This window comes from Apaloderma vittatum, unplaced genomic scaffold, assembly GCF_000703405.1.
Source record: "Apaloderma vittatum isolate BGI_N311 unplaced genomic scaffold, ASM70340v1 scaffold45887, whole genome shotgun sequence".
Classification (NCBI taxonomy): domain Eukaryota; kingdom Metazoa; phylum Chordata; class Aves; order Trogoniformes; family Trogonidae; genus Apaloderma; species Apaloderma vittatum.
The window spans coordinates 1-13,803 of NW_009725415.1; the positions used below are offsets into that span (position 1 = coordinate 1).

The window sequence follows — 13,803 nt, forward strand, 5'->3', positions numbered from 1 at the left end:
TATATATATATATATTTTTATTATTTGTAGGGGCAATTGAGAAAGAGTCACAGATAAGGAAAGGACACTAAGGTTTTAATAAGGGCAACAAAAAAATGTTTTCACCAGAATAGATTCACATTACAGTACACCAATATTGACAGCATTCTCTTTTTTCTATTTTTGGTACATAAGATGGAATCTCTCTACATAACCTTATAAGGCTTCAGTAACTAAAAAGTAAAAAACCTATTAGTTTACAATTTATTTAAAAATTCTGAAAGACACAGCAAGTTCTAAACTTTAGTAGTGCTACCCATACACAACCATCCGGTTTAAGAATCCGTTAAAAGAGCCTCCTTTCAAGGGAGCTTCCAACAGCAGAGTTGTGCAGTATGGATGACTCTTACTACAGGGGGGGGAAAAAAAAAATTACACATGGCACATTCTCATTCATATTCTGCAATGTAAAAAGTTACAAACATACCTAATCAAATAAATAATAATAATAAAAAAATCTGAAATGTGTTTGTTATGTATCCTAGAACCACTACTCAGAATAATGGAAGCTTTCACTCACGGACTATTTACATGGTAATACCCAGGTGAGGGTACAGACTGCTACAAAACTCATAAAACGAAGGGTAAACTTGAAATGTTCTCCATAGTAAAGTCTAGCAGCATGACTATCTAATGCTGTTTGTTTGCTTGATGGTTTTTGGAAGTTTATTTTAATCTATGTCTTCATCCAGTTCGTAATTGTCTTTATCATAAATATCTTTTACTAAAAGAACCCGTACGAGCATATTTTCCAATGTGTTGCGGTCCAGTGATGTGGCAGTGTACCAGATGGGACTCTCCGCCGAGACAGCGCGCTCTGGTTGCAGGTAGAACATGTCCGTCCTCTGATTCAGATTCTGTGGGCTACAAGGGGGAAAAATAAGGTGGGGGGTTAGAAAAACAGCCTCACAGGACAAAACAGTGTGTTAGCAGTTCCAACACCCCACACAAATGGAACTTGTAACTGCATATAGGCAAATTATCAAAAAAAAAAAAAGAAAAAAGTAAAAATTAATTAAAAAAAAAGTTAACGTTGAAAAATGACTTTTTCACAGAAGGAGCCGTGCCAAGTCTGGTCCAAGCCCAGCCAGTCCCATGCCCTCAGAGAAGCCACAAGCAGCTACTTGGGACTTGGCAATCATACAGGAGACCACAGACTCTTCCAGCTTTCAAAAATGTTCAGACCCAGGACTTGCTAAACCAGAAAGTATTTCCTATCTCTTTAAGAACACCTGATCACAAGATCTGCAAAGTGGCCCCAGCTGACAGTGTAATTGCTTGCAGGGCTGCCTGAGGCAGCTGTCTCTGAATGTAGAGCCTGGGGGTCCTCAAAAATCCAGGACAGTAGTTCTGAGAGATGTACAGAAGTCCAAGAGATGTACAGAAATGTAGCAACAAGCTAAAATCCCTCCTTAACCCACTTTACTTAAAGGGCTTGTCATTACAAGTCTTAAAATACTTCAATTTCTTTCTTGTAACCTTTTGTTAGTTGGTCTAATTTCTGACCTGCTATACTTTTGGAGTTTGATCCAGCACACTCTAAGCCACTACAGAAGACTCCTTTGAGGAAATTCTAGCATCTTGGCCATTCAGGCAAGTGTCAGAAAATAATTTGCAAGTGTTCACTCATGCTCCCTCCTTCACAAATACTGCAGACTTCAGGAGTCATCTCCTACTTTGTATTTTACCAACTCATCTTCTCAAACTGCCTGATAAGATTCTAGGTGTTGCTCTTTGCCTGCTGAGGTCAATGTTGGCTTGTTCTCTTCTCATATAAATCAGATTAAGAGTTAGATAAGAAACAATATATGACTGTTTAAAATATACTAATAGTTTTATAGGAACAAGCAATGATATAGTATTCATAGCTGTGAAACAGAGGATCCTGAAATTTCAGCTGCAACTGCCCACCTTAATTTTTACAATACTTCCACAATGTTACCTTAAATTACAACATTATCTTAAATTTTACAGTATCTTTTAAAGTGTTAAATATTTTAGTAAAATTATTTCAAAGATGCAAGGTATATGTTATTAGAAGTGGAACCAGGAGAAGCAGTTTGCTGCTCTAGTTAGCAATGGTGACCAATATCTGTAAGACAGCAGGACTCAAACCATATCACATATGATACTCCAAATGGATTTAACTGCATTCTTTTCACTAAAGTTGAGATATTTCTAACAAACTTCTTTGTTCTCTCTCCCCTCCTGGCTGTGTAACTCAGTTCAGAAATTCAGCTACAATTTTTTAACAATATACCCTCTCCAAACCATGACAACAGACAGTATAAAGCAAAAAAACCAAACCCAAACCTGCAACAATCAGAATTAATTGAGTTTATGAAAAATAGATGCTTGCATTAACAGACCAGAAGTCACTTTTTACTTATTTCTCTCTATGGCATTATAGCATATAGAGCATATTTCCACTTCCACGTACATAGTGCACAAGATCTTTCTTCACATTTAAGATTAAGATGCTGTTTCGTAATGTTCGGTATTCTGCTTAATTTGAATTTTGGTACTGTATATACAACGTGATTTTATTTCTTCAGTATCACTCGGCTCTATTTCACTTAAGAGTTACATACAATCTACATTAAAATCAGTACCTCAAACAGCTGCTCTAACTAAAGAAAAATATTCCCAAGAAATCCTGCTTTCAAACATTTCTAAGACATTTAGCTGCTAAATTAATTTTTTATGAGTTGCCTAAGCTTTTCTTTCTAACATTAATTTCTGTGCAGACTGGAAGGGAACAAGGTATTTCTAAATGCTGGGTTACTGTAGTATTTTTTCTACTACAAAGTACTTTAAACAAGCTTTCAAACTAGGTGTCTTAGAAGTAGCTACATTTCAGATTCCTGGTGACATAACATGAAACAAATCCATTGTCCCAATCCAGTTCTTACTGAACAGATGGGGACCTCACAAAAAATAATCCTCAGTAGCAAAACCCACCAGATCTCTTGCTGTTAATTCTCTTCAGAGATACTTGGTGTTTCCAGGTAAAAAAAAAGCATGATACCATCATTCTCAGACCAAGTCTATGACAATTAACACTGAAGTAGCCAAGGATCCCAGTTTCTGCACATCTTGACCCGATACAGAACTAGAGATTTCAATGCTTTCATGTAGATATTTTCAGAAGATGTCAATCCATCCCTTTTGCATGAGCATATTTCATGTTATATCAAAACATCTCCCTTTCGTCTACTCTAGACCACTTCTTTATTATCCCGTATCATACTTACCTTTTAGACAGATAGCACTCAAACATTTTCACAGGGCATCTAGCTGGATCGGACGTGTTTTCAATTTGTTCAAATACTGGTTCATCATCTTCGTGTTTCCTTTTTCCAGTAGTAATTTTATCTTGAAGAAGAAAATCAACAACATCTAAGCTATAACTTGAAGTTATGTAAAATTTTTCAGTAAACTTCCCAGACTGTGCAGCCCAGCAAGTACTGCAATGTGGTCACCACAACCACGCACATCTGCAAACTGGAAACGCAACCCACAGCAACAACAGACACAGCATTTACCATGGAGAGTCATGGGCTCAAAGAGATCATTTAGCACAGTGACCCCGCAGTCTCCATGGACCACACACTCTCAGTTAAAAGATCCAGGAGCCAAGAGCTTCTAAATTTCATACAAAGGCAAACCTCTGGCTCCTGGCAAGGTGCCCAGATGTCCCTCAGAGGAGCGCAATGCAGATGCTCCTGCAATACTTATTTTGGAACTGCCGTAGTACCTTCATTATCAGCTCTGCACAGGGAAGACACTTGATATCGAAGACATGCTTTACTTTCCATTGTTAGAGGATTTTTTTTCCACTGTCTGAAAACAGTGCCAAAAGAAAGTCTTAAGTGCTGCTCCACTGTTTTCAGGCCAAAATATTTAGTGTTAAAGTAGAACAGAGTATTTAAAAGAGCAACTGGTGAATGTGATCCCAGCTGTTTAATTCTCCAGAGGTAATCTTCTTCAACTCGAGAGAATATTGATCCTTCAAAATAAGAATATTAGACAAAATGCATTTGATTAGCTTGTAAACTGCCCAAGTACAAGAGAATCAAGTTTCTGTTTACTGTAAAATTTAACAAAATGCTCAGAAGCCTTTATTAAGTGTATTTAATTTTATGTCCACACCCCCACACCCATGTCTTAAAGACACAGACACTGGCTGTTCCAGGAAAACACAGTCAATGCGAAATTACAGTACAGGTGATTTCACAGAGAACATGTTTCTCTGTATTCACAACAGCATGGCTTAGGTGTGACTCCCTCATTAAATAAAAACAAAGGTTCAAGGGGTTATCTTAATCCCTTTATAAAAAGACTACTTTTGAGTTCATTTTATTCTGCTTAGATCAGGCCTCTAATTAGCTGTACCTTCTTCGTTCTTATTGCTAATGGGTATCTCACTTGGAAAACACCCCCAGACCGTATCAGGGCAGGCGGTCTGGAGGGCCTTGCACAGAGCTCTCCAGAGCTATAGAGAAAAGTCCGTATCAAGAAGAGAGAGGAAAGGAGCTGGCAGGGACAAGCTCTCACTCAAGAGAGGATTGCGAGAAAGACGAAGAATAGTGGATTCTGCAGTTCTGCACCAACATCGATCTGCTGGGGAAAACTCCTGTTTTCTCCATGAACTGATGATGTTCCTGAGCAGAAGGCACATGGTGGAGAGTCCTCCCAATCCACTGGAGAAAGACTAAAAGACATTGCTCTTCAGCCATACCCATACACACTCTAGTGCCTGCCTGCCTGCGCTTTCCCATCTGGGAAAAAAATGGGCAAAAAATAAGCTCAGCTCAGGTAACAAGTTATGTTGAAGAGCAGCTTGCTTACTCTAACTTTCTCTCCTAAAAATAGACAGTTAATTTTAGATTAACAGGTGGTGGCAAAATCAACTCTTGCAGCGTGGATGACCAAGAAACAAGACAATAAGAACATGTACAATCTTAATTGAGCTCTTAGACGACATCTTTATGATTTTTAATCAACTACTATTGCATTGTGTAAAATGTTTCTATGTATCTACATGCTTAAGAATACAGAATTACTAATAGATGAAAAACATACATGACCAAAAAGAAAATTACCATCTGGAAGTATGCTTGGTTGCCAGCTTCTAAGTATTTTATTTAATTCCTGTTCAAATGTCTGGTAGGTTGGATCAATAAATATGTTGTCTTTTCGATTACTTCCATATAAATACTACAGAAAAGAGAGAGACACAATATTTACCATTCCAGACTAGAACAAATCCTGTGCTATAGGGTTCTTTTTCAGCACAATCTTTGCACTTTAATTAAAAAAAAGTACTGAAAAATAAAGCAATGATACTTTTCTATATTCAGCAGCTAAAAGTCACCTCTAATATAACATATGTTGTAAATTTATAACTGGATTTGAATCATATATTAATTGCAATTCTTAATATTTTTCTTAGAAATCACCTGTGTGCAACACTATACTAGAGAATGGAGAGCCATTTAAAAAAAATAAACCCCAAACAATTAATTCATCTTCTCCTCCACCTAGGTCTTCAAAGAAAAAAACAAAACAAACATTTAGCAAGAACCTGCTATTTTAAATGTGAACTCTCGACACTGACAAAAGCATCCTCGAAGTAAGTGGGAGCAGAAGAAAACACCAACCCCCTATGTTTATGGTAATTATATGCAGGAGTGCAGGAAAAATTACAGGATGACGCAAAGTGGCTGAAACTCTTTCAAACCTTTACCAAGAATTAATGGCCAAGGGCTATAGTAGTATTTGACATTATCCTCTCTGGAGACATTTCTAAGAAACATGGGATTGGCTTCCTAAATTTTCCACTTCAGTGTTATCTTTGCATGAACAAGTCAGTTGTTAGTGAATACAAAAAAAGTGGCTTCTGGAAATGGCAGCTATTTCTGCGCACATACTTGAAATAATATTAAACATAGCACTCATTTATACTAGGTGGTTCAGCGTATCTTGACTTCCTTAACTTTGAACTTAGTTTTATAAAGAAAAACGAATGAAAACGCTTCCTAGGAGTCTTCAACGCATCTTCATTTACTTAACTATTTTATACAGTACATTTAACTAATTCTTCAAAGTACAACCTTCCCTAAAATGTGCTTGTTTCTACATCTATCGTTTTGATTTTATAATGCAATTCTAATTCAGACAATACAGCTTAATATAACCTTTATGGGGTTTGCCCCTGATCCCTGGTACATTTTCTCTCCCTGAACTTCCTTCTTCTCTGGTTTGCATTAAACACTCACATTGAACACTAGCAGTGCAATTGAAATAAGAGTGAAAAATCGTTGAAAATCTATTCCCACACAAGCCTGTGAGAACTCGAAATACTTCTGTTTCCTAGTTCAGAGTAAGTGTTTGGATAAACCCTGACAACCGGGGGGACCAGTAGCACAGCAGAGTCTACAGCAGGATGATGTTGTGCCGCAGTCTCCCCTGCTACACAATACCCAGCGTACAACTTTGATTTCTCCACCACAACGCTGTGTTCTGCTACTCTACAAACTCTCGCATGAGCAGGATTAGCATTAAGCGGTTTCCACTTGAGATGAGCTTGACTGAAACCGCAGAGAGCACGGAAGAACTAGAGATGCCTCTGAGTCCCACAGTGGGAAACGAGATGAATCACACCCCACAGCACCTTCGGACAGACATCTTCCAAGCTCCATCAGACTGAATTTTGCACAAACCACCCCATTATGGCACATGCAAAAAACCCAAAAATACTAAAAAATCCCATTCTGTACTGGAACAATGAAGGCTACAGTGCAGCAGGGGAGCGAGACAGGCCAACACCTTCTTCTGGATGAACTCTCCTTACTAGACATCCATCTGACCATGCAACAACCTTTACTTTTAAGTGTGATATTTCCAGGATCAGTTATCAAAACCATTATTTAACCATTTCTGGCTGAAAGCAGAACAATTTCAGCTGCAAATGAACCTGAACAGAGAAAATACACCATTTGATTCAGGGACTAGTTTGCTGGAACAGATTTTCCAAGTGCTTGTCTTAAGAAAAACAGTTATTTTACAAAGTAAAAAGCCAAAACAGCCTAAGACTTGAAGACTCCAGAACACTTCCCCTGCGCTCAGACCATATTACACCCAAGAGGAAAAGCTGCAACTGGAGCCTGTACTTACACCGACTGCAATAATTCTGGTGGAGGGAGAAAGTGCTCTTTTTCTTATCTATGGCTTCACATTCTCTTCCTTTGAAGACAAACTTACACTAAGTTAGCACAATATTGGTGATTTCAGCACAACTTTATCCTTAAATGGCATAATTTCATCTGCTCTAATGCCCTTCTGAGTTAAGCAGAGCCAATACTGCACTAGCAGATAATTTATTATCTTCCCAGAGTACCCATGTTGAGTTGTCAGACGGAAAGACGGCAATGGAGTTCTGCTGCCCTCAGAACAGGGCGTATCTTAGAATCACAGACTCCTCTACGATCATTGAGTCCAACTGTAAACACAACACTACTGTGAGCACTAAACCATGTCCTGAAGTAAAATCTCCAGGGTTGGCGACTCCACCACCTCCCTGAACAGCCTGTTCCAGTGAATCTCCACACTTTTAGTAAAGAAATTTTTCCTAATATCCAATCTAAGCCTCCTCTGGCACAACTTCAGCCCTTTGCCTCTCATCTTATTGCTAGTAACTTGGGAGAAGAGACCAACACCCACCTCACTACAACCTCCTCTCAGCTAGTTGTAGAGGGTGATAAGGTCTCCCCTCAGCCTCCTCTTCTCCAGACCAAGCAATCCTAGTTCTCCAGACAAGCTCTCAGGAGCTTGGTACCCTCCTCCTACCAGTATGAATAGCATAACTGGGCCAATGAAATGGGGCTGTTAACATCACCTGAATTAAAAAATGGACACTAAGTACAAGCAGTAATTCCAGTAAAATGACCTCTAACATTCCAGTAATGTGTATATGTATTTGGGATTATGATGATTGTGTTGCGCCACACAAACCTTGGTTCTGATAAGCTAAAAAAATAATAATCAAGTTTTACACATAACTGGCTTTCACAGCAGACAAAACAGACAAAGGCACAAAAGAGAAAGGTGAAAAAAGAAAAAAATATTGGTTGAGTTCCACTCTATAAACACATACCTCACTCTGGGTATTGTTTATCAGATTAACATGAGTATTTTCAGTTTAACAGAAAGATACAGACAGTGTATTATGCAAGTGCAGAAGCAGAAAGATAGCTAATTTTGAAGATGCCTTGTAGCAACATTGACTGAAATGCCAGGCAATGAATGCTCATTGCACAAATTCCAACCATGAGGTAAAGACACCAGCTAACTCCTTAATCTTCCATATTCACAATACAGAAAAATCAGTGGAGGTACCATTTATGTTCAAAGATTTTGATTTAATAATTTGTTACTTGAATCAAGTCTTCTGCCTTAAGTACGAAACAATTTAAAGAGGACTGCAAAGCCTCTGAACGGCTTGCTTTCCACATGATACGCACTTTTTTATTGCCTTGTAACTTGAAGAAAATTTTCTGTCTTCTCAGCTCTGAGCACTGCTTATTTTATCTATTACTTGCCTTATGTACTAAAAACTAAGATTCCTTTGCTTATGAGACAAGTTGTGGAATAGCTTTTCTAATCATCTAGTGATATGGTACTGCCTTCAGATCTAAACTGATTCCCTCTATCTTTGAAATACAATGTAATTTTGATTCAGGGGCAGAGTTCACATCTAAGTCAATATAGCAGAATTTCCCACATTCTACAGAAAAGCCTGACTGCCCACAGTGCACAATATTCAGTAGGCTCTCTCAAAAAAACACTTCACATAGCTTGCTTCCAACTATTGCTGAGTAACTGAATTAGTAAACATCTACAGATCATGCCTTTTTTCATTCTGTTTTAACTTCAAGCAAACAAAATTAAGCACAGAATTTAGAAAAACTGTGTCATTTTAGACTGCGAAGTCTTAGCAGCTTAAAATTATTACAATATACCGGTTTGCATCTGAGTTTCCAGGATGGGTCTGCAAACTCCTTTTCTATACAGACAGCTTTCTACAATGTGATTTACACAGCAGCCTCTCTGTGTTCCAGATCACAGCCATTATATTAGGCATAGTTTCTATCCAGTAAATCCATGTTATCTCCATTCTTCCACTGAAATAGATTACAGTCAAATCAGAAGCTCCACTTTCCATCTCTATAGCCTCTACTAACCTCCTGAATCCCAAGACACAGATAATAGATGCTGTCAGGTGCATAGTTCTCTCCATTTGGCCTTCGAATTTCATTGACAAAATGTGTCAACCCATAGTTTAACTCAGCTGAAGTATGTGATAATAGATCTTCCTTTAATTTCACAGACTTTGCTGTAAAATAGAGAAAAGATGCTATATTATACAACAGTATTATTAAACGGTGAGAGTGGGATGGGGTATTTCTGGACTGGAAAGCGGGAAACTGGCTTGATATCCTCTCTACTAACCAATGAATGAGTCTAAATGCACTAGGTAGTTCAAATGTCAGGTGTGTATTAAAATGAACAAGAGTAATGTTTAGTTAACCAAATGCAGTATGACCCACTGACAAATGTACCATTGTGCACAGCTGAAGATGACACAAAAGTAGCTCAAGATGCTGACGTGAAGACAGTGCTGTAGAGGAAGACCTTCAGGAGGAATGGCAGTTTCCAAAGATCCAACAGCATAACATAAGGGTGCTAAGACGCATGTGGGAGCTGAAGAAGAGCAGGAGTAGCAAAAAATACCCCTTTTCCCTCTCAGTACCAATGGACACAAAGAGCTGCATTACAAAAAGAGCAGCAAGACTCCATCGGAGTGAAGGCCACTTTGTCTCAGAGCTCCACAGCCAGGTAATGCCAGCCTCAGACGAGGAGCTCCTTCCAGGAAAAAAGTGGGATGCCCCCCTGCCTTGAAAATTTGCAAGGCCAGAAAAGGTGTGAACTCCAAGGCGAGTTAAAATATGAAGAAAATGAGACCCCCAAAAAAATCAAAATGGTCACAGGAAGTCTGAAGAATCAGGAAGGTACTGTCCTGGCTTGCATGAAAAGTGTGAGACTCAGCATTTTGACACAAGTAGGGAAAACTAGGGAAAAAAAAGTTTGGCAGCTCCGTGGTAAAATAATCCCAGTCACTGTGGGAACATTAGGGACATGTGAAAACTATTAAAAATACCAGTTGAAAATCATCTGAGTACAGCAATTCTCCTTACTAAATAAGAATCTGGATGCCAGATTGTTTGAAATACTTACTTGATTTCAGTTCCTCTAATTCTGGAAGCTCTTCATCTAAATAGCGAGACTTTACCCAGTGCTTCCACGCATTTACACCATACGCGTATTTGAACGGAAAACTACACTCTGAGTTTTCAGAGCTGTCATCGTGAGACTGGTATTCTGACACGGCTTTCCTCTTCACCCCCTGCCAGTGAAACACAGTGGTTAACACCGCAGCCAACAGCAGTAACACAGAAACTGGGCAGAATAAGCAAGCTGCAAGCCAAATTATGAGCTGAATGTTCACTGCAAAGAAACACGTGCTCCATTCAGGGCACAGTTTCTGTGTTGAACACGCTTCTAAGGACAGTATTTACTTAAGCTGACAAGATGTTTCTAACTCACCTTTCACACTGGTTCCTAACACAGAATATTTTTTGGTAATGGAACTGCTGTATCGGTTCTATCGTGTTAAGCAACAAACATTATGTACAAAAGAAATCAGTGTATCTACAGAATTTCACCCTGTTAAAGTACAGGAAGTTAAAGACGCCACAAATCAACTTATAGGCTCAACTGAACCCATCGAATGAAAAGCCGGTATTGGTCCCAAATTAAAGTATTTCCAGCAGTGAATACATGGATATTAACAACAGTTTAGACTCCAAAGTAAAAACTACAAAGACACCTTTATTCTTAGACAGTCTTCTTACAAGTTGGCTGGTTGTTTTTTTTTTGTTTTTTTTTTTTTTAAAGCTGTCCTATTGACTGCAGTTACTGAAATGAAACCATTTCAGCTTTGTGCAGGCACTGGAAACTATTTCCTGTTAGCTTCCCTCTAAATAAAAGAATATGGCTAATTTATTTGCAATGTCTAAACTAAGAATTTTTTACCGAAAATAAAATCTAGGAAAACTACAAGCAAATAAAAATGTTTTTCTAAACTGTTTTATATAGGAGAGAGCTATAGCACTCATAAGCCATGGTAATGCCAACATTCTTCTTTTGCTATCAAATTAAACCAGGATAGCTTTTCTCAAAGTAGGAAGTATAAAAGCATTAATAAGACTATAGCAATTATACGCACACTAGCACTCTACATCAATAGTTCTATCAATGTGAACCAAAAATTGGATCAGAATTTAGAAATTATACTCCTGTTAAATCCGATGGTTAATCGCAACAGTCAAGACTGAAATAATTTCATTACTTGAATTATAACAATTTACCCCATAAAGACAAGCTATTAGGTATGAATAGGCAGTAACATTTCTAAGAGCATGGTGAGAACTGAAAAAAAACAAGTCTGGCACATTTTTGCTCACTTAAGATTTTTTGCTTTTTTTTTTTTTTAATAGCATGACAAAAATACCTTCTTTTTGGACCGAGGCTTTGGCTGCTCCTCATACTCTTCTCCAAAAACAGGAGGTAACAAAAATTCATTTTCTGTATCAAGCTCCTCAGTTGCTGAAAATACATTAACAGAAGCTTTTTTCTAAACATCTTTTAAATAACAGTGGTTTGAAAAAACAATGAACAACCAGTGTGCATTAACATACACGGTGCGCAGAAGCACACACATAAATGTTACCCAAGACTGGCTTTTGAGGAAGGAAATAAACCTATTCTTATTTCAAAAGTAAGGCAAAGCTATCCATTTCTTTATTTCTAAATAAAGTACAAAGGACACAACATTCAGCATTTTTCAAACATTACCTCATGTCTCTAAGGCAGCATTTCTTACCACAGACCCCTACACCACTTTTCCTGTCTGGGCAGCCTTTAATATTCAGAAGTTGAAGTCACGTTGAGAAGGAGCAGCAATGAGTGGAAAGGCTACAAATTAACTTAGTATATGCACTTTTGTTCGTGTATTTCCACAAGTTCTAATGATGTTTCATATTTTATATAGCACACAATACTTGGTTAAAAACATTAAGAATCAGAATGTAAGCTCTTTCAGAGTAACCGGTTTTAGTCTATTTACACAAGTGGGAGAGGTCTAGCTCACAATGGATATTACAGTAATTTTGGTAAAGAGATATATGGTAATATGTCAAAATATTAGTAGCTTAACATTTCAGGGGTAGGATGGAGGACTCTATTTCAGGCAACACAGTGGAATGTGACAACATGTGAATGGATTTAATGTTGCAAGTTCCACCTCTATTTACTTTACTGAAGATGGTTCATCCCTTATTTAGCCATCAAATATCTTCATTCAAAACTGAATGCTCTTGTGATAGTCTGATTTTACCACCTTTCTACTCCAGACACCACTCAAACCAGTCCAGATGAAATAGCACTCACATGCAAACAAAGATGTAAGAACTCTGCCCCAGACCAAGCACCAGTCCTTCTCCTGCTACCACAAAGAATCTTATCTCAGAAGCACTTCAGAGTAATCAATAGCCATCACAGACTTGTATTACTATTCCACTTTGATCATCTTTTTCTTCCCTGTTTTTCCTTATGTACCAACCCTCACTTTTAAAAGGGGTTAGAAGTCTAGTATGCATGTGGCTAATAAACTTCCTAAGACTAAGGTCAGATTAACCCCTAGACTTATCTTTAAATTAGAAATAAAGCAAACAAAAAAAAACCAGTCTGGGCATCTAGTGCAGGTATCTATGGCAGAAGGCAACAGGAGATTTCCAACACCAGATACAGAAGCTATCCAGGGGAGGTATGCTAGGTTTATGTCCAAGAGAAGCTACGTCAAGGGAGACACTAGCTACAGCCAGGGCCTTTCTTGGATCTTGGATTGTTCAGGACATAGTATAAAGAAACAACCACTGTCACGTGCATTCAGTAGAGTGGTAGAAATTGTTGTACATAAACCTAAGACTTTATTTCAAGACAGGTCTCAAAGGAGTGATTTGCCTGCTAATTCAGATAACGCTACCTTTTTCAAATACAGGGTTGCCCACAATGTCTTATTTCACTACATTTATTGAAATGACCGAAAAAATACCTCTTGGAAAATCTATTTCGATATCAAGGTCTGGTTCGTACGGAACATCAGGCAAGCTTGTCTGTGCCTCTGTTTCTGAATTCAGTAGATTTGACTCAGTTATCACACCTGTTAAAAAACCAAAACAAAACAAAATGATAAGCCTGCTACCACTGGCCTCCTATATACCAGGCCCAGGGTCTAAGTACATGTAATTTTTCAACATCCTTTGAGACACCTGTTGAAAGAACTTGAAAAAAACCCCTGAACTTTCATCTGAGTCATTGGAAAATCGTAAAATCTAGATTTTGGAAGAAAAGGCAAATTCTCCTAGGAAGAGGATTTTGGCAGGCAGGGACGGGAGATATGGGCAGAGAGATATATGTACTGCAGAAACACCATTACAGGATTGCGGGGAATTTTTTAATCTCCAGATTAAAAAACTGTCCCAGACAGTTTTCTCCTTTAAGGTGAGTTGGTGGGATGACAAGCCATTTCAGCATCACAACCCCAACGACCCATCACAGAATCACAGAATGTTAGGGGTT

General features: G+C 38.2%; 1 protein-coding gene across 1 annotated transcript; it reads right to left on the minus strand.

The window, feature by feature from the left end:
* Nucleotides 1-54: 54 nt before the first annotated feature.
* On the minus strand, nucleotides 55-13,384 carry LOC104269496 (zinc finger MYM-type protein 2-like; the record flags this gene model as incomplete). Its single annotated transcript, XM_009872873.1, has 8 exons — nucleotides 55-903; nucleotides 3,294-3,414; nucleotides 3,797-4,048; nucleotides 5,145-5,259; nucleotides 9,285-9,436; nucleotides 10,339-10,507; nucleotides 11,675-11,769; nucleotides 13,277-13,384. Coding segments are annotated over 8 exons (1,205 nt in total), but the record flags the coding sequence as incomplete, so codon positions are not given.
* Nucleotides 13,385-13,803: the final 419 nt, after the last annotated feature.